At 42.0% G+C, this 22312-nt stretch overlaps 2 protein-coding genes across 2 annotated transcripts; both read right to left on the minus strand.

Annotated features, from left to right (window-relative positions):
- Positions 1 to 954: 954 nt before the first annotated feature.
- Positions 955 to 21181, minus strand: LOC124642627 (major heat shock 70 kDa protein Ba-like). The gene is made up of 2 exons (XM_047181143.1): positions 21144 to 21181; positions 955 to 3117 (listed from the first exon to the last, which is right to left on the minus strand). The coding sequence occupies exon 2, from the start codon at positions 3037 to 3039 to the stop codon at positions 1120 to 1122; it is 1920 nt and encodes a 639-aa protein (XP_047037099.1). The 5' UTR covers positions 3040 to 3117; positions 21144 to 21181; the 3' UTR covers positions 955 to 1119.
- Positions 18960 to 21156, minus strand: LOC124642626 (major heat shock 70 kDa protein Ba-like). The gene has a single exon (XM_047181142.1). The coding sequence runs from the start codon at positions 21061 to 21063 to the stop codon at positions 19144 to 19146; it is 1920 nt and encodes a 639-aa protein (XP_047037098.1). The 5' UTR covers positions 21064 to 21156; the 3' UTR covers positions 18960 to 19143.
- Positions 21182 to 22312: the final 1131 nt, after the last annotated feature.

A 22312-nucleotide genomic window follows, 5' to 3' on the forward strand; every position in this document is an offset into this window, starting at 1 on the left:
TCGCATCACTCAGAATATTTTAGTAGGTGCTTACGTGCTATAGGTATATGAAGTTAATTTTTTGGACAGGTCATGTACCTGTAAGATAATTTATTTGCTCAGATATTTGACACATATCTACCTATGAACTTATATTTATACCTTATAACAATACCCATATTACGAAGCTTGTTCGTGTCAAGGATGTCGACTTAAAGGTACAGCGACAATGGATGTACTCCTTGTCCAAGAGACTGTGACTGACAGGGGTACGATTCTCCTAATTTTACTTAAAAACATTCGATTTACGTTCGACTGCGATCCAATCCCGACTCGATTACGATTGAAACGTAAGTGGCATTCCGCTATTTTTTCTTTGAAATAAACGTTTTTATCCTTTTCTGTCATTCAATAATGAATCATTTTGTCTGCAAATGATTAACTATTGCAATATGATTATAGAGCAAACTACCGAATAAACCAAAATCACCAAAATAGCAGACCAATCGCAAACCAATCAAATGTCAATCGAATACGATTGGTCTTTTATTAGTAGCAGAATGCCCGATATGGTTAAAACTGCTATTACGATCATATTGCGATTCGATTTCTATTAGATTTTGACATTATTAACTTAGGAGAATCGGGCCCCAGGATCCTTTTCTTTTGTTTATCTGCATAATGCAATATGCATGTATTAACTCGTTATGTCAAAATAAACGAGTTTAGGAAGGGTGAAATACAATTATATCCGTGATAAAACTAATAACAAGCTGCGGCATTCTATAAGTTTTTTGTGATAATTAGATGACATTGGAAGTCATAGGTGGGTGTATAATCGTTTCTAAAATAAGACTGCTCAAATGAGACCTATCCGATATGAAAATAGTATGAATCATGTTCGCTATTTCAGGAATGATGTAGTTTGTTTACGTTTCTACGAGGTTATTTTTACATTGAATAAAACAAGTGAAGTTTCAATAAATCTATTTTTATTAACATTATTTACATTATTGATTAAATTAATACTGGCCACTTAAACATAATTCAACAGAAGATTTAGTGCTGACAAAATAAATACATAGGAACAATCAGTCTTGAAAATAATATCACATAGTGTTTAGATACTTGAGACTTGTTTTAGTCGACTTCTTCGACGGTGGGTCCGCTGCTTTGCTGGTAGCCGCCAGGCATGCCGCCGGGCATGGTGCCACCACCCGGGGCGGCATCGGCGCCCTGGTGCAGCTTGGTCATGAGCGGCTGGCACGCGCGCTGCAGCTCCTGCAGCCGGTGCTGGAACTCGTCGCGCTCGGCCAGCGCGTTGTTGTCGAGCCAGCGCAGCGCCTCGTCGCACGCGCTGCGCCCCGCGCTCTTGTCCTGCTCCGAGAGCCGGTCGCCGGCCTCGTCCAGCGCCTGCCTCACGCTGAACACGTACGCCTCGAGCTGGTTGCGCGCCGCCACGCGCTGCCTCTGCTGTTCGTCCTGCTCCTTGTAGCGCTCCGCCTCGGCCAGCATGCGCTCGATCTCCGCCTGCGACAGCCGGCCCTTGTCGTTCTTGATGACGATGTTCTTGCTGCGGCCGGTGCTGTTCTCCTTGGCGGACACGTTCAGGATGCCGTTCGCGTCCAGGTCGAAGGTCACGTCGATCTTGGGCACGCCGCGCGGCGCGGGCGGGATGCCGGTCAGGTCGAAGGTGCCCAGCAGGTTGTTGTCCTTGGTCATCGCGCGCTCGCCCTCGTACACCTGGATGGTGACCGCCGGCTGGTTGTCCGAGTACGTGGTGAACGTCTGCGACTGCTTGCACGGGATCTTGCAGTTGCGCTCGATGATCTTGGTCATGACGCCGCCGGCGGTCTCGATGCCGAGCGACAGCGGCGTCACGTCCACCAGCAGCACGTCCTGGATCTTGGCGTCCTGCGCGCCGCTCAGGATGGCGGCCTGCACCGCCGCGCCGTACGCCACCGCCTCGTCGGGGTTGATGGACAGGTTCAGCTTCTTGCCGCAGAAGAAGTTCTGCAGCAGGCTCTGCACCTTGGGGATCCTGGTGGAGCCGCCGACGAGCACCACGTCGTGGATCTGGCTCTTGTCCATCTTGGCGTCGTGCAGCGCCTTCTCGACGGGCTCGAGGGTGCCGCGGAACAGGTCTGCGTTGAGCTCCTCGAAGCGCGCGCGGGACACGCGCGTGTAGAAGTCGATGCCCTCGTAGAGCGCGTCGATCTCGATGCTGGCCTCCGTGCTGGAGGACAGCGTGCGCTTGGCGCGCTCGGCGGCCGTGCGCAGGCGGCGCAGCGCGCGCGGGTTGGCGCGCATGTCCTTCTTGTACTTGCGCCGGAACTCGTCGGCGAGGTGGTTCACCAGCCGGTTGTCGAAGTCCTCGCCGCCGAGGTGCGTGTCGCCCGCCGTCGCGCGCACCTCGAACAGGGAGCCCTCGTCGATGGTGAGGATCGACACGTCGAACGTGCCGCCGCCGAGGTCGAAGATGAGCACGTTCCTCTCGCCCTTGAGGTTCTTGTCGAGGCCGTACGCGAGTGCGGCGGCCGTGGGCTCGTTGATGATCCTGAGCACGTTCAGCCCGGCGATGGCGCCCGCGTCCTTGGTGGCCTGGCGCTGCGAGTCGTTGAAGTACGCCGGCACGGTGATGACCGCGTCGCGGACGCCCGTGCCGAGGTACGCCTCCGCCGTCTCCTTCATTTTAGTCAGCACCATGCTGCTGATCTCCTCGGGCGCGAACCGCTTCGTCTCACCCTTGAACTCCACCTGGATCTTGGGCTTGCCGCAGTCGCTCACTACCTTGAAGGGCCAGTGCTTCATGTCTTGCTGGATCTTGGGGTCGTCGAACTTCCTGCCGATGAGTCGCTTGGCGTCGAACACTGTGTTGCTGGGGTTCAGGGCCACCTGGTTCTTGGCTGCGTCTCCGATGAGGCGCTCCGTGTCCGTGAACGCCACATACGATGGCGTGGTGCGGTTGCCCTGGTCGTTGGCGATGATCTCCACGTTCCCGTGCTGCCACACTCCGACGCACGAGTACGTGGTGCCGAGGTCGATTCCAATAGCTGCCATTGTCTTTCTTCTCAAACGATCTACTTTCACACTTGATAACGTTCGTTGAATGAACTTGTAGCTTGCGAGTCTAGTAAACTCCGAACTCTCTTCGTCTGCTTCGTTTCGCGTTTGAATTAATTCTGACTTCGCGCCGAGCGCTCGCCGCTTATATAGTCAACAAATGGGATTCGAGATATTTCTACTCCTCGCTAGACGTCACTGGAAGCAGCCAATCACAGAACAGAATAGGGCGAAGGTTCCAGAGGGTCACGGCTGTCCGACCAATCAGAGCGCGCGTGTGAAAGAGATAGCTAACATCTTCCATCTCAAAAGGGTTATCACTGTAGAAAATCTCCCGGACACTGGGGTAAAATGTAACTATGTAACTACAAATAAAAGGTTGAAAGCAAGACATTTCACAAAATGTCACAAACAAAACACAGAAAGCCAGTTATCTTTTGTATAAATATATACGATTTACAGCCAGTTTCTTCATCAAAAGTAAAAGCCAAAGTAAAAGTCAAAGTAATGTCTAAAGTAAAAGTAACGGTCAAATTCATTTTTTCTATTAGTTTTGCTGTCACTTTAGCCTTGAAAAAACGAATTTGACCGTTACTTTTACTTTAGACATTACTTTGACTTTTACTTTTGATGAAGAAACTGACCGTGAAAGTGACGATATAAAGAAAGCTTTGTATTTTAATCCTCAGGTTGGATCATGTCATTTTGAAAAATTTCTATAATACCATACATAACTACAGTTTAACTTTTTATTACAATGGTTTTAAATTCAATAGCTAGCAATTCCTATTTAATTTGAATTTGTTTCATTTCAAGAATTATACATAAGGATGTATTAAATAAAAATTGTAGACTACTAAAATAATTCTTAAACAATCAGGCCAAAGTTTATAGTTGTTCAGATGAATCATCATTATTTATACAACAAGTCATATCTGAAAATGTGTATTTTTCAGATACATATAAATAAACTTTTTTTTCGTTTGGTTTAATTAATTGAGAAGAAAAATGTTTGCAATCTATTCTGCGCATCGCGTACAAATGAGGAGATTCAACTTTGAGTACTGGCAATAACAGGGTTAAATGTCGTCCTTGCTGTAGCCAATCAGGGTGCGCGTCCGTGTGAATGAGATAGCATGTCATGCATCTCATCAGGGATGACACTATAGACATTTTTCCCCATAAGCGGGGAAATGCTTAGAACTGATATAATTATTTTTATATGTTATTTTTGAACTTCATTAAATATGTTGATTTATGGCCAGCACTTTAACTGTGGTTTTTGTAGGTAACTAATTAAATAAAACAATTACTGATGTATAGATGTACTTGAAATTAGATTTAATAATATATTTTTTGTTATTTTATTTTTATTTATTTTTATTTTATTATAGTCGGAAAACATACAGTATTAACATCTAAAGAAAAAAAACAAAATATGCAACTATTAACCAATAACATGTTTTCGCATTTAGTTATTTATGAAGAGCATGCTTGAGGAAGAAAAGTAAATACAAAAGGAAATATAATAGGAAAATTAGGAATAATGTAAAAAGAAACTAAACTTAAACAAAACTACATTACTACACTGTAACATAGTAAGTCTTGCTGTACTAAATAGAACAGCTATCGAACCAATGTTTTGTCAGTAATCTATTGAATACATGTGGTTTAGTAACGAATAAGTCAAGTTCAGAAAAGTCAACCAGATTGTTGTAGAACTTTGCGCATCTTATAAAGAACGAATTCTATCTGTAATTAGTATAACAACGGGGAACGTTAAGAAGAAGGAAGGGGGAGGGAGGAAGATCTAGTGGGAACGCGTAAGTTAATCTTGGAAAGAAGTTGCGGGGCATCGATATAGGATTGTGTTAACTTAACGAGGAAAGAGATATCCGATATTTTCCTTCTCGCCTTAAGTGGTAGTAAATGGTATCTTTTGCATCTCAATTCATAGTTATGGTCGCGTGTTTTACACTTATACTGAAGGAATCGCGTAAAGTTTCGCTGAACAGATTCCAGTCTTGAGATATAGATGTCATACATGGGATTCCAGACCTGCGAACAGTACTCAAGTGAACTACGGACGAAGGAACAATACAAGATTTTGATTATTTTGAGATCCGTAAACTGGGAACAAGACCTTTTTAAGAATCCCATGGCTTTGTTAGCTTTACTTACTATATGATCAACGTGCCTCTCATAGGTAAGTTTGGAATCATGTATCACACCTAAATCTCGAATGGAATCTACTCGTTTTAGCTGGTCATTCTTTAGCGTATATGTGTAGGACATAAAGTTGGGCTTGCGAGTAAATGTTATTGAGTAACATTTCGACACGTTGAGTTCCAAATTATTGGACCGACAATAATTTTCAAGCCTATCGAGATCCTGTTGCAAACAGTAGCAGTCTCCGAGGTTGTTTATGCATTTAAAGATCTTCATGTCGTCTGCGTAAAGTAGGAATAACGAATTTTGAAAACACGTATGGATGTCGTTTATGAAGATATTAAAAAATAAGGGCCCAAGAAGTGATCCCTGGGGAACTCCTGAGGGGACTACATACCGCTTCGACACAGCGCCATTGACCACAGCAGCTAGCCATATTTCACTATATGTATAAACTATATAACTAACTAACTATATAAACCTACATGATGTAACTAGAGTTAACAATCTTGCTATGACTTTTTAAACTAAATATTAAACATGTAAACTTCTATTTAAAATAATCATAAGTAGGTATACCCCTTTTTTCTGTTCAGCGGCTGACCTAAAATGTAAATCAAATTGGAGTTACAATTACAAAAAAATGTGTAGAAGTTGTTTAAGTAATTTTTTAATCATAATTATTATTTTGAGTAATCATCAACCAAAAAATATTTTGATAATAGGAGATTTAGTCTACAGGCTGGCAATTTCGGGGAAAAATCTAGAGCTATCTCGACCATAGACAGCTATAGAAATGGGTCAAACAAGAGGAGCTGTGTGTGTGTGATCGTAAAGTTCGAGATAATTCTAGTAGATTGTAGATCTGTGCCACGAGTGACAAGGGGGATTCAATGGCGTACTTTTGTGTCCTTAGTCCTTACGGATTTTGTAGTTTGTAAACATACAACAGCTGACTGAATTGTAATGACTTAAGTTGTAGGAAGGAGTAAACATATTATTATTACCTATTGAATTTGAAGGAAGACCCGGATTGTAAAGGAACATTTAATTGTTTGTCAATAAACGATTATAATATATATACATAATGCCACGCTAACCAGTTAGGTACTTAAATTAAATAGGGTCAGTTCGCCTGTTCGCGCCCATCGCCCAGTTCGCGTCCATTTTGCCGATCTCCTTTTAAAAAACTTCGAAAACAAGATAATTAACACACCAATCAAACGAAAGATCCTTACCGCTAATACGTTAATGTATAAGAGGCACGCACAGATAGACAAAAGTTCTGTGCGTCCAACCAATCCTTTTAGAAAAAATAATTAGTCTAGGCTCTTCAACAAGAAACACGCTGAATTTTAGATAAAAATTAGGGGAACTATATTTTTTGTCACCAAAATTTATATTTGTCATCAAGTTGTATCACCTAATAAATAGATCTATCGCCACGAAATATTTTCGTTCTCAGATAAACAAAGAGTGTTCCCAGGTATGAATTAGCAAATTATTGTTAATATAATGTGTAAAATATGAGATGGATTACCAATAAAATTGTAGTGCATTACATGAATATAAACTTCGTTCTTATAATAATAGTTTTATTACTTAAATAATAGCTTGGTGCTCAAAATGGTAGATCTGTCACCAAATAAATCGATTAATCGATCCCTGACTGCGACTCCTTTTTATTTGTTATTTTGTCACCAATACAGTAGCTACATTTTATTTCGTTCAGTTATTAAAATAATGTATTCGTTACCAATTTAATACATCAGTTTATAATTTTAATAAAAATATGTTCAAAGGGAAGAGGAAGGGAAGGGAGACAAATTGGCGCGCTTTCGGGCCTCAACGAATGGGTTGTAGGTTGGTTGTAGGTACGATCATACGATGCGGGGCGCGGGCAGTGAGATTTTTAACAATAAATATTGATTATTTTGACTTTGATTAATTGTTTTATTTACTATTCAGCTAGAAATTTAATTTAAATATATTTATACTACCTGTGGAAACTAAAGCCCTTGGGGGGAGGCACATGGCCAGTTAAGTAGTAGACTCTTTTGGTTGAAATGATGATGACGACCACCCTACATTTTTAGACCTTCATGAAATTTTCTAGTGATATAATATATGATTTATTGGTGATCTCTTTAAATTAGTTTGCTTAAATACTATTAGGACAAACCTATTATAATACATACAAAATCATTTATTTGGTACTTGACCCCATATCTCCATGATTTTCGGTAATTTATTGTGGAAATGATTTTATATTGTTTGGTGACTACATTTGGTGACAAATCTACTATTTTGAGGGCAAACCCTATTATTTAAGAAACACAAAATGAATTAAATTGGTGACAGCTTAAATCATACCCAAAAATTAGTGTGCAGCGGCGTGTTTGATGGTAAGTTTTATATTGTTTTATGTGAATTTTAGGATAGATAGCTATTTCTACAGTTTAATGGTGAATAAAGGTATAATGTTTTTTATGAATTTGGTAATGTTTTTTATATTTAACGAATAAAATAAGGTGGACGCGAATTACTACATCGAATTTTACAAAACTTCCACTTTGCGTCCACAACGGACGCGAACTAAAACTATCCTCTATAATAATAAATCAAATTGCGTCCACTGTTTTCGTTAAATACTTGCTTATAAAAAATAATTAAAACATAGGTACTGTTTAATATATTAAGATTAAACAGTACATTTTTTTATTTTTTTATCATTTTAAATTAAAAATCAACATTATCATCATTTAAAATTCACTTTAAAAAATAAAAATAATTCTTCTCAACATTGGTTTAAATAACTTAAAATTAGGCAATTAATTTTGCAACTTAAAAAATAAACAGTAATCAGTTCTGTTAATTTTACCCTAAAATCACAGGGAAAGACCCGCGTTGATTATAGTAAGTTTTTGGCCATATTAAATTAACAAAACAATATAACAATTTTGTCTAAACATACAACTAAAAGTATTGTTGAGTCAATAAATTATCAGACAAGGTAGTATATTCTTTGCATATTTTTTTTATCGATTTATTCTTCTCTCGAATATCATTTAATGCTTTCTTTAAATCTTCTTCTGTGTATGTTGTCTTTTCCTTCTTTTTTCCTGTATCCGAAGAACTTATCTTAAATGAAATTACTTAATAGCAGCGTTTTACCTGAAATAAAACGCATATTAAATACTTACCTTATTTGAAGCTTACTAGTTTGAGATAGGCACCTACGTGTTTTCCGCTTTTATCTCTGTCCTTTTCTACCCCATATCTTGCATCTCTCTCGCACACCGACCAGTTTCACTCCCCACCAGGCAGGAGGCGACGAGTGTTCTCGGCGGCCACAGTTCGTCATTGAGTCGAAAACACCAGGCAGAAATTAAAATGTAAGCTTCAAATAAGGTAAGTATTTAATATGCGTTTTATTTCAGGTAAAACGCTGCTATTAAATTCTTGACCGTTATTTGAAGCTTACTAGTTTGAGACGTGTTTGTTATCGCCTGGTGGAAGTGGACGCCAATGTGAGCAAAAGCACAATGAAATTGTGTATGTAAATAGGTACTTAGGTACACGAGTAATCACATGTAAGTATGTGTATTGCGTCCTGGAATACTAATGTAATCAAAGTTAACTGGTACTGGTACTCAGCTACATCCTGTTAGACTGGAAGCCGACCCCAACATAGTTGGGAAAGGGGCTCGAAGGATGAGTAATAAAAATTAAAAGAGAGATGCAAGAACAAAAGCAAAAATTGATTTCATTTTCTAATAGTAATTAACAAAAACATTGCGATACTTCTTAATAACAATAGTAACAAAAATATAGACATTAATCAGCTGGATTAATTAAATAATCGAGATAACTTGCTACTTCTATTTAGTGGGTATCTTTCCCTTCTGTAAAAATGGGCAAATGTATTGCCTGATCGCCAATTACCCTTTGCTAATATATCGTCCAAAGGTATATTGTCAACACAGATTTTGACGCTACCGCCGAGTGGAAGCTTCCTGGGGTTGTAGTTATTCCTGCCTCTTTTAACAATGTCTTAATCCACCCGCATCATCGTTCGGGTGCCTGCATTTGGTTGGCCTCTAACGGATATAAATAAATTTAAGGAATTAGCCGATGTCCGTCTATCTTCTAACAAGGCTTTAGTCTTTCTGACCCAATACACTGGACTTAGATTTATATTTTCCTGATTATCCATCAAACAACAACCCGACTGCCTATGACTAGAACTGTCGGTCTTAGAGCCAAAGACTGGCCATAAGATTAAATTATCTTTGTTGTTTTTGAAATGTTCTGGGTCTATTGCAAGCAAGGAAAGATCATGGACTCGCCTTTCCGAAACAAGCTAGCAAAAGAAAGAGCAGCAGTGTGCCTGGAAGTTGCAAATGGATTATTCTCGTCTACGTTTACTGCACTTAAGTAGGTTACCAATTGGTCAATATTCCAGATGGACGGCTTCCCGGGGAACAGGTTTGCTCAGCGCTATTGATTTTAAAATGTGTCCGACTAGAACGTGTGAACCTAGCTCTAGAGTGGTTTCTGCATTGCATAGTGTAGCTATAACTGACTTGTGTAATAAAATAGTATTGTATGCTAGTTTATTTACTATGTGTAAGTCCGCTAAAAATTGGGTAAGTATAGGTCCAAATAGGGATTCAAGGATTCATAGGATCCAATTTCATACTTTTCGCCCCAATTTAACCATCGACTCCAAGCTGATTGATAAGTGTTGCGTGTGGATTGAAGAAGACTTCAGTCGGAGAGACTCCTTGTCCCTCCCCCCCCCCCATTTCCTTGACCTTGGCAGGGGGTATCCCCGTTGTTGTGTCTATCGGTTTCTGCTCGAGGTTCATCAGTGTGTAGGGTACTGCTAATGATCGGGACTTCAAATCTGCTCGCCAAAATACCTGGTGCCACCGAAGGAACTACTATGAGATTAACTCCCGTTCCTGAATTGAGATGACTGAGGACCTACGGTATAAGGTAAGGTGGCGGTAATACCCATGCTAGCGGGTAAGTCAAAACTTGAGAAAAATGCATCGTGGAACCCCGCTTTCGGGTCCTTCAGATCTAGGGGCACGTAGTACACAACTATGTGTCCCTGGGCTCGCTTCGAGGCAAATAGGTCCACTGCTGATACAAGATGCCACTCCGGTGGAGGTTTGTGTCGGGAGAGATGGTCTGCCTGACTGTTGAATAGGGCTGGTATATGATTCACGACGTGATAGATTTGATACAGCTCAAGATAACTGAATACTCTGTACGTCAAGTTCGGTAGGCTCCTTGATCGGGTGCCACCTTGATTTCTTAGATATGACACCACAGTCCCATTTCTGCATTGAAAAATGGCTGTTGATCTCTTTAGCAACTTGCCGTGATTTTCCAGTTAATACTGCAAGCATCTCTTTCAGATCGCAGTGAAAGCCTTTTTCTCTCTCGTTCCATGAACCCATTACGGGAGTTCCGTTCAGTTGTGCCCCCATCCTACATCGGAGGCGTCCGTGGTTATAAGGTGACAGGGAAGTGGCGAATGAATATCCAAGGTTTGGTGGCAGCTGACCAGCCACCACTTTAGATCTGCTAAGGTATCTGCTGGTAGGTTCAACATTGCTATACTCCATTCACTGAGCCGTGAGCCCACAATGTAACCAAAGAATGACACTTTTTCAAAATGGTGGGTATAACCCGACCGATGACAAAAACGTCACATTTTTATGTAAAATGTTCTTAGTATCTGTGGTCTTCAATTAAGTAGGGTTCTATGTATGACAGTCAAGACTTCTAGGTTCATTTTACATGTAAACGATTTACTACATATTTCATTAAAATTAAGAAAATAATTTACGGCATTTATTATACATATTTGATTTCAATTAAGTTTGAAAAGATTGCATAAGTTCCACAGACATCGTTCTAAAATATCATTTCTAATGTTGTCAGTATATTACTTTCGTAGTTATTTTTATAAAATATGATCATTACTTCAATCGGAACTTATAAGAACCCTTTTTATGGTTTGTTCACCGTTTGGCTCACGGTTCCATGAATAGGGTAGGTATAGATTGCTGTTCAACACTGCATTGAGGAAAGTGAGGAGAGCCCGGTAATGCAGTCTGCCGTATGGAACAACGAAAACTTGCGAAGTTTAAAAGTCCTATCAAGCTATGCAGGTCTTCTAAGTTTGTCGTGCTGTTTGTCACGTAGTGCGTTTTGTCATTATCGTGTTGATAATGCTTGCGATTTATTCACTTGCCATCCAAAACATGGTGCAAATGATCCCAAAGTAGGCGAATATATCTTGGTGAGCCACCAGAAAATCGAGATACACAATTATAAGTAACCCTTGAGTTTTCAAAGTTTGAGCCACCCAAATTGGTCACTGTGGCGAAGGCCTTGGGTGCCGTGCTTAAGCCAAATGGTAGGCACGTAATCTGAAGCAGTCTTCTTCTGTATACTAGTCGAAGAACATATCTGTGACCTTCGGCTACCGGAAGGTAGAAGTAAGCCTGGGCGAGATCCACTTGCACAGCCATTCGTCTTTCTGAAGAAACTCTAGCACCCGAAAAACATTTATTAAACTGAAGGGTTCCGTAATTATGAACTTGTTGAGAACCTTGAGATTGAGTATTGGACGGTTCTTTCCGTCGCCTTTTGGGCACAAGAAACATATTGGAAAGAAAGCTGGCAGAATTTGCAGCTATCAATAGAACTTTTTGTTTTATCATTTGGGATATGACGACATCCATCTCTTTGGACTCTCTGGTCAAATCTGGCATTATCTATCAAAGGTGGCTTTTGGCCAATGGTATGCGATACCCAGTTATTATTTTTAACAAGAAAGGCGGAGCTCCCATTTCTTTCCATTGGTCTTGATATAATGTTAGGCAACCCGCCTGGAAAGTCATAACTTACGTGCCTTGTTGGACGCATCAAAGTCCGCCTGCGGTCCTGGACGCTTTCTGTTTCCTCTGTTGGACATGGTTCCTATTGTAATTTACTCGTGATATCCCAAGGGAGCTTTTAGAGTTTTGCGTCACACGCCATTCAGCGTGAGTGTGATTACCATTTCCCTTCGAGGGAAGGTTATAATGGCGACTCTTCGAAAGTCGATCCAAAAAGCCACCCTGCGAGGGTAGATTGCAATGATGGTACGACCCGCAACATGCATGATTGGTACCCTGCGAGGGTCCGTGATAATGAGCCGACCCCTGCGGGGGATGGCTAGTATACTTACTGGTCCCTGCTTTGTAATGATGCTGCTACTCGCAACATGCAAGATTGGTACCCTGCGCGGGTCCGTGATAATGAACCGACCCCTGCGGGGGGTGGCTAGTATACTTACTGGTCCCTGCTTTGTAATGATGCTGCGACTCGCAAAATGCAAGATTGGTACCCTGCGCGGGTCCGTGATAATGAACCGACCCCTGCGGGGGGTGGCTAGTATACTTACTGGTCCCTGCTTTGTAATGATGCTGCGACTCGCAAAATGCAAGATTGGTACCCTGCGCGGGTCCGTGATAATGAACCGACCCCTGCGGGGGGTGGCTAGTATACTTACTGGCAGTCCTAGGCGGAGCGTACCAAGTCTTTCAAGGCCGAAAACCATCACACGCCGTGATAATGAGCCGACCCCTACGGGGGGTGGCTAACAGACTTACTGGCAGTCCGAGGGGAGCGTACCAAGTCTTTCAAGGCCGAAAACCATCACACGCCGTGATAATGAGCCGACCCCCATGGGGGGTGGCTAACAGACTTACTGGCAGTCCGAGGGGAGCGTACCAAGTCTTTCAAGGCCGAAAACCATCACACGCCGTGATAATGAGCCGACCCCCATGGGGGGTGGCTAACAGACTTACTGGCAGTCCGAGGGGAGCGTACCAAGTCTTTCAAGGCCGAAAAGCTTTCTTGACACCACCAGCCCTCTTCAAGTGCGGTAGTGACCAGTCCGAACTAAGGAGATGCTGGTTGGACCGCACCTCACACCATTCTTTTTTGTCAAAAAGTTGAACGCCTTGCAGGATTGAACTAGGGCCACAGGTGCCTTAGGAACTTCGGGCTTGCTTTCTTTTCCATAGTCACGTGCACGGGCTGTGGTAGCTTTATTATTTACTGCTTTATAAGTCACTCATTCTGAAAACAAATTACTGAAAAAAAAAAAAGTACACGGAAGAAACTCGTGACAAAAAAGGGGTAGATGTACAAAATATTAACACTTGATTTCGCAAAATCGAATATCGAACGGTAAAACCGTTAACAAATTGTATAAAATATTATAAACTCACCTGTGTTCTGCGAGAGCACTGAGTTTATTTTTCAACGAAATACTACAGCGGTTGGTTAGACCAACCTTCTCGGGCGGAAAACAAGACGCCAATGACGAACTGTGGCCGCCGAGAACACTCGTCGCCTCCTGCCTGGTGGGGAGTGAAACTGGTCGGTGTGCGAGAGAGATGCAAGATATGGGGTAGAAAAGGACAGAGATAAAAGCGGAAAACACGTAGGTGCCTATCTCAAACTAGTAAGCTTCAAATAACGGTCAAGAATTTAATATATTAAGATTAAACAGTACATTTTTTATTAAGATATAAACGTGGTTATAATTAAATTATATTTTTTTTATGAAGATATATACGTGGTTCTAATTAAATTATATTTTTTCTATTTTTTATTAAGATATATAAGGTGCTTTATTATTACCTGCCAGGACTTGAATGGGGGGTAGTATTGCGTTTATAGATTACAATAGTGAAGAAATTTCGTTCCCCGGAACAGTCAATTCAATTTGAGACAGTAAACAAGTTAAATTAACATTGGCTGTACTCTGCATAACGTGGTTCACAAATTACGCGCTTAGTGTCGCTTCGTTAATGAAAACAACTGCTATCTCTTTCTATCTTTTCTGCACGAATGGCAACGCGCAACTCTACTGGATGGTTTTAAACTAATAAACTAAGTCAAATTTATACGTATTTTTTGTATGAAAAAAAAATGACAAATAATCAATAATTTATATTTACTATTGTAATCTATAAACGCAATACTACCCTCCATTTAAGTCCTGGCAGGTAATAATAAAGCACCTTATATACGTGGTTATAATGAAATTATAATTAAATATTTAAATTATATATATAATTAAATTATATTTAAATTATAATTATAATTTAATTATAACCACGTATATATCTTAACCTAGAGTGGAGACCACGCCTCGGCAAACGTAGTGTAGGACGTCCTCAGGCACGGTGGAGTGATGACTTGCGCAAGGCGGCTGGCAGGAGCTGGATGCGAGAAGCCGAAAATCGATCTCAGTGGCGTGCACTTGGAGAGGCCTATGTCCAGCAGTGGACTGCGATAGGATGATGATGGGATGATGATGATATATCTTAATAAAAAATGTACTGTTTAATCTTATTTTAAGTTACTTAAACCAATGTTGAGAAGAATTATTTTTATTTTTTAAAGTGAATTTTAAATGATGATAATGTTGATTTTTAATAATTAAGTTTATTGTTAAATGAAGAAATTGATCAAATACAATCTTTCTTTATTAATTCTTAAAAATGTCACCCCTATATTCCTTTTCTAAGCTACTGGACGCGAACTGGACCATGGGTGGACGCGATTTGGATTTTGTGGACGCAAACTGGGTAAAACCACAGATTATATAATAGTTACTACGTGTAAAACGCCTAATTCTGAGGTTTACCTATTTAAATAGAAAACGAAAGATATTTCTAATACAACTGAAAGTTAATCTTAAAATAGAGTATATATATAATGAATTTGTCACAGAAATGAGTGCTGGGGCATTTTTATTATCGCCGTCAAACTTGCCAACTGCACTAAATGGACGCGAACAGGCGAAATGACCCTACAAACTAAATAAATATCTACCTAAGTTAGAAAAATAATTCTAGCGGTTTTAACATTTCCCTTATTGCAATGGTCTGGCCCTAAAATGTGACTCGATTTGAGGGTTCTTTTGTGGTTGAGCCCGATTGAGCCGTATCAAATTACGAAGATTTAGATGCTCGCATGATTGAGATATATGATTTAGATATTCACTTTTTGAGGTAGGTACATTAAATTTAGTAAGTAACCAACAAAATTAATAGTTGGTACAGTCAGCTTCATAAATAGCTCAACTAAAAACTTTCAAAATTGCTTAATACCGGGTCCTCGATAACATACCAGAGTATTCATCAATTTTTGTAATGTTTAGGATGTTTATTTAATTTTTACGTTTGTGTTGTTGAAATGATGGCCCTCGACGTAAGTAGCTAGCCCCTTTTGAAAATTTTGTTCAAAAAACGCTGACCATACAATTAGTACCTAAGAATTGGAGGAAAAAAACGCTATCATGTGCTACCGGCGATTGGTCAACTAAAGTGTCATCAATCGAACATAACATACCTACTAATTTATGATGTGTGTGAGTAACGTGTCTCGGGCTTCGGGAGACACACTAGTCAGTTTCAATAAAGGTGCAAGTCGTTCAATCAACCAGATGACTATAACACATACATAACCATCTCTTTATGAAACAAGAGTCGACGAGACACCATTTACAGCAACTTAAAATCTACACGGTTCTAGAATCTTCCCCCTCACTGTTCGACACCGTTACCATAATGTAGCGAACCTTCTCAACAGATTACACTGGTCAACAAGTTTTTTGCCACATAAACCAGACTACACTTTTTGAAAGATTTCGGTTGGCTGAATCTAAATCTGACTGCAGAATTGTTCTATTAGCTCAGGATTTTGAGATATTCTAACCTAAAAGTGCGAAATACACTGATTTTGAGGATTTTTAGTGTCTAAACACACTATGCCGAACGTACGCGACCGAAGTTCCGCGGCTGATTTTACGTTCCAACGTAATCGCCTGATATGACACACCATAAGTGCCGAACTTAAGCGGCAGAAATTCAGTTGCGCAATTTTGTGTGTATATTCAGTGTTTCGAGCGCTGTCGTGTCGTCGCGATAATTAATTTTTCTGAATCAAACGTGGTACTCCACGGTCTACGTTTTAATGACAAAAGAAAGCATGTGCATCTCGTGCGCAAACAAAGGCGAAATAAACACTACGGGCGGACACGCGGGGCGCGGGCGGGGGCATGCCTGCCTCCCGCTGCTCCCCGCTCCCGATCTCCGTCGACAGTCGAACCGAACTTCGGTCGCGTATAATGTGTGTTCTACAGAATACGTTGCCACCGAATTTCCGCTGAACGCCCGACTAAAGTTCGGCTGTACGCTATAACGCAACGTAATTTCGGCATAATGTGTCGCCAGTAATTCAAATAGCATTGCAGGCGTAATCATGCCGAACTTCCGTCGCGTATTCTCGGCATAGTGTGTTTAGACACTTAAGGTCTATGTAGACCGGCAAGTTTTTTTTTACCTGAAAAAGTATTCAAGGGGTCTCAAAGAACAAGTCTTTCTCTTTCAAATGGCGTTGAACTTGCTCAAATATCAATTTTTTTCACTGAGATATTACAATTTGAAGTAAGTATACAAGTAAAAATCCCATATAATTGGAAATACTCAATATATACCTAGATAAAAACTTGTTTACTTCAAATCGCAATATCTCAGTGAAAAAAAAATGATATTTGAGCAAGCTCAACGCCATTTGAAAGAAAAAGACTTGTTCTTTGAGACCCCTTGAATACTTTTTCAGGTTAAAGAAAGAACTCGCCGCTCTACATAGGCCTTAAAATGGTAAAAACAGTGTTTTTCGCACTTTTAGGTTAGAATATCTCAAAATCCCGAGCTAACAGGACAATTCTGAAGCCAAATTTGGATTGAGCGCACTGAAAACTTCCTAAAAAGTGAAGTCTCATTTCTGTGGCTGGAAGTTGGTCTAATTTTGTTAACCAGTGTTATTATTGTGTATCTTTATACTTGGCTGTACCGGTCGACTAAAAAAATCGGTACCTACTTACTTGTATTATTAAAAGAGAGGTGTCTGGTAGGGCTAGTGAACGAAAATGACAGAAGGGTTCTCCAATTCCATACAAACGCATTGAGTAAAGTTCTCGAAAGCTTAAAATAATGTAGTTTTTTTTTCATCTACAGATTTCATCTAATGTGTAGTTTATCCTTTCACACATCGTCGTCTGGAATTCTAATACTTAGTTGAAATAAAATTTAATGTTTATGATCGTGATTTGGAATGCTATTTTCATAAATGAGTCAACGCCAATATTCTAATGTTGCCAAACACATTGGCTGAAGCTGGCCAGCTGGATAACGGCTGGAATGTCAGACAAATAGTTCCTATAGCATAAATTTGTGTCTCCTTGTGGCGGACTCCACAAGGCCAGGAATACTTATACAAATAGGAGCCATTGTCTAAGTTTATATTATATGTCACCGGAAGTTAAACAAGGCATAATATTAATATTCTACGCCCTGTTACCTCGAAACCATGAGGGCAGCAATTGGTAGCAACAGTGGTAGCCTGATAGCAATTAGATAGCATATCTCTATATGTATTTCGAGGGAATACATATAGCCCAGGAACCAGCGACCAACAGACCTGGTACGTTATTTCATAAAAGATGGTGTGTGTCACGTATCTCTCTTACACTATAAACGATAGACTATTACGAAATTGGACTGACGGTGGCTTTGGAAAATATTAAAAAAAATACTTTACCTAACTCAATATGATTTTTTACTGTCATATCCTTTATATCAAAGATTACATATTGTATCAGTACAGACCACTTTTTGTATGACAGCAATTAGGTATTCATCTTATACGAGAGAAAAGATATGAGCTAGCCTTTGAACATACGTACTTTGATGTTCTACTATGTCTTTTCTCCTGTACGAAATAAACGATTGCTGGTGCACACAAAGTTTCAGCCTTTATAAAGTACACATACCTACGTCTGGTAGTTCATACGTCTAGCGGCCGCTGGCCCTCGATCTAGTACCTTTATGGGGCGTGATTGATAGTTACCGAAATCGACCATTTTGATTTTCAAAAATCAAACGACGTTGTTATTTATCGATATTGATGCAGGTTTTTGGTCTAAATAGTGGCAGAAAGTTACAAACCCACATACATACGGAAATGGGCGGATAGGTGCTTCATAGGTCTTTCAACTGGCACAATCAGAGCTAGGATAAAAAAAACACGTTTTTACGTTTTTAAGCACGCTTTAAAAATTACAAAATTTGATCAAAGAAAGCGTGGAGCGTTGTCTTCGATCAAGCTTATTATTTTGTAATATTTTACAAAATGTTCGAATTATTTTTCAAAAGCGTGTTTGTTAGTTTTTTAGCTAGTCATGTACCTATTTGTCATCAACACTCCGAGCATGGGCAAAATTTCACACTAATCGGAGGCCGGGATTCCGGGAAGTGGGGTCAAATTAAGATTCCAAGATTATACATAATTATAAGTGAAGCTAATATAAGCGTGTTACCTGATCGTGAAAATCTTCGGAAGCTCGCTCTCGATAAAATCTCCAAAAAAAATCACTCTTTGGTTATTTGAGCTCCATTTTATTTTCTTAATTGACTGGGTTAACTAAATTGGTTGGACTGGGTTACTATACATTATTTACATGATTTGTGAGTCTGCTGCTCTCAATCAGTAATATGTAAGGTGTAGATTCAGAATTATGGAGTGAGAGTGATTCCATGTGAAGACTATGGTACAATTTGTGTAGGGACAACTTAGATTCTAAGATGAAATAAAAGATATCATTTCACTATAGAGATCATTTATTTACAGTTATTTACAAAAACTGATCAAATAAGTAGGAACTTAAAATATACACGATTTTACAGAAAATCATGTGCTAGCTAGCAAAATAAATTAGTACAATCAGTCTTATAAAACAATATCAGGGATTCAGATAATAACTGAAGTTTTAAGGAATTCCTGGATTTAGTCGACTTCTTCGACGGTGGGTCCGCTGCTTTGCTGGTAGCCGCCAGGCATGCCGCCGGGCATGGTGCCACCACCCGGGGTGGCACCGGCGCCCTGGTGCAGCTTGGTCATGAGCGGCTGGCACGCGCGCTGCAGCTCCTGCAGCCGGTGCTCGAACTCGTCGCGCTCGGCCAGCGCGTTGTTGTCGAGCCAGCGCAGCGCCTCGTCGCACGCGCTGCGCCCCGCGCTCTTGTCCTGCTCCGAGAGCCGGTCGCCGGCCTCGTCCAGCGCCTGCCTCACGCTGAACACGTACGCCTCGAGCTGGTTGCGCGCCGCCACGCGCTGCCTCTGCTGCTCGTCCTGCTCCTTGTAGCGCTCCGCCTCGGCCAGCATGCGCTCGATCTCCGCCTGCGACAGCCGGCCCTTGTCGTTCTTGATGACGATGTTCTTGCTGCGGCCGGTGCTGTTCTCCTTGGCGGACACGTTCAGGATGCCGTTCGCGTCCAGGTCGAAGGTCACGTCGATCTTGGGCACGCCGCGCGGCGCGGGCGGGATGCCGGTCAGGTCGAAGGTGCCCAGCAGGTTGTTGTCCTTGGTCATCGCGCGCTCGCCCTCGTACACCTGGATGGTGACCGCCGGCTGGTTGTCCGAGTACGTGGTGAACGTCTGCGACTGCTTGCACGGGATCTTGCAGTTGCGCTCGATGATCTTGGTCATGACGCCGCCGGCGGTCTCGATGCCGAGCGACAGCGGCGTCACGTCCACCAGCAGCACGTCCTGGATCTTGGCGTCCTGCGCGCCGCTCAGGATGGCGGCCTGCACCGCCGCGCCGTACGCCACCGCCTCGTCGGGGTTGATGGACAGGTTCAGCTTCTTGCCGCAGAAGAAGTTCTGCAGCAGGCTCTGCACCTTGGGGATCCTGGTGGAGCCGCCGACGAGCACCACGTCGTGGATCTGGCTCTTGTCCATCTTGGCGTCGTGCAGCGCCTTCTCGACGGGCTCGAGGGTGCCGCGGAACAGGTCTGCGTTGAGCTCCTCGAAGCGCGCGCGGGACACGCGCGTGTAGAAGTCGATGCCCTCGTAGAGCGCGTCGATCTCGATGCTGGCCTCCGTGCTGGAGGACAGCGTGCGCTTGGCGCGCTCGGCGGCCGTGCGCAGGCGGCGCAGCGCGCGCGGGTTGGCGCGCATGTCCTTCTTGTACTTGCGCCGGAACTCGTCGGCGAGGTGGTTCACCAGCCGGTTGTCGAAGTCCTCGCCGCCGAGGTGCGTGTCGCCCGCCGTCGCGCGCACCTCGAACAGGGAGCCCTCGTCGATGGTGAGGATCGACACGTCGAACGTGCCGCCGCCGAGGTCGAAGATGAGCACGTTCCTCTCGCCCTTGAGGTTCTTGTCGAGGCCGTACGCGAGCGCGGCGGCCGTGGGCTCGTTGATGATCCTGAGCACGTTCAGCCCGGCGATGGCGCCCGCGTCCTTGGTGGCCTGGCGCTGCGAGTCGTTGAAGTACGCCGGCACGGTGATGACCGCGTCGCGGACGCCCGTGCCGAGGTACGCCTCCGCCGTCTCCTTCATTTTAGTCAGCACCATGCTGCTGATCTCCTCGGGCGCGAACCGCTTCGTCTCACCCTTGAACTCCACCTGGATCTTGGGCTTGCCGCAGTCGCTCACCACCTTGAAGGGCCAGTGCTTCATGTCTTGCTGGATCTTGGGGTCGTCGAACTTCCTGCCGATGAGTCGCTTGGCGTCGAACACTGTGTTGCTGGGGTTCAGGGCCACCTGGTTCTTGGCTGCGTCTCCGATGAGGCGCTCCGTGTCCGTGAACGCCACATACGATGGCGTGGTGCGGTTGCCCTGGTCGTTGGCGATGATCTCCACGTTCCCGTGCTGCCACACTCCGACGCACGAGTACGTCGTGCCGAGGTCGATTCCAATAGCTGCCATTGTGTCTTTCTTCTCAAACGATCTACTTTCACACTTGATAACGATCGTTGAATGAACTTGTAGCTTGCGAGTCTAGTAAACTCCTCCGGTTTGCACCGAACTCTCTTCGTCTGCTTTATTTCGCTTTTGAATTAATTCTGACTTCGCGCCGAGCGCTCGCCGCTTATATAGTCAACAAATGGGATTCGAGATATTTCTACTCCTCGCTAGACGACACTGGAAACAGCCAATCAATGAACAGAATAGGGCGAACGTTCTAGAGGGTCACGGCTGTCCGACCAATCACAGCGCTCGTGTGAAAGAGATAGCTAACAATCTTCCATCTCAAAAGGATGGTCACTGTAGAAATTCTCCCCGACACAGTGGTGAGAGTAACAATGTTGGTAAAAATTTTATGCATACGTATATTTTTAACGTACATCACAAATAAAAATAAAAAAGATTGTATGTAGTAAGAAGTTGACTGCAGTTTTTAATATCGTTACGGTATTATTTATTGTTTAGCGAAATTAATAAAAAAAACTATTATTTAAATATAGATGTACACACTTCATTTTAAAACAACAATTATAATTAAATAAGAAAAAAACGCTTATTATTGATTTGGTATTAAAAAAATATATGTTTATTACACAATCTTGTAAATATTTTAGGTAATATATCATTTTATCCTTAGATAAATCATTCAAGTCAGTGAGTTATATTTCTAAAAAATAAAAACAACTTAGTTCATGCAAATTGTAAAAAATGGGTACATTGAAGTTTACCTACTGGCAATAATAGACAAAATTTTCTAGAAAACGCGCGGGAATTCGGCGCGTACCATTCCGTTCTATGAATCAATGAATGACGCAAAGCGTGACAGAGATGGCAATAGATTTATGTACTATTTTGTTTGTTTACATGCAAACACAGCTGTTTTGCGGGGGCTCGCCCTCGAAGCCCAGAAAAGGTCGCCTAGAATTTTCTACCCCTCATGTTTACGTGCGAAAATAACGGTTGGACTAAATTGCTTTGCCTTTATTTATTTATTACTTTTTATAACTTATTTTTAGAATTTTAAAATGATAAATGTGTTTACATTTGAATATGGGTGCTGGGATAAATAAAATTCTCGTCTCTTTCATATATTTTAATTTGCAACTATTTACAGAATTTTAAGAATGCGTCATACGATAACCTCAGATCAATTCTTCGATCTGAGACGATAACGTTATTCTTATAACAGGACTCTAGAAGTATTTTAGTT

Source organism: Helicoverpa zea, chromosome 25 (genome assembly GCF_022581195.2).
Source record: "Helicoverpa zea isolate HzStark_Cry1AcR chromosome 25, ilHelZeax1.1, whole genome shotgun sequence".
NCBI lineage: Eukaryota > Metazoa > Arthropoda > Insecta > Lepidoptera > Noctuidae > Helicoverpa > Helicoverpa zea.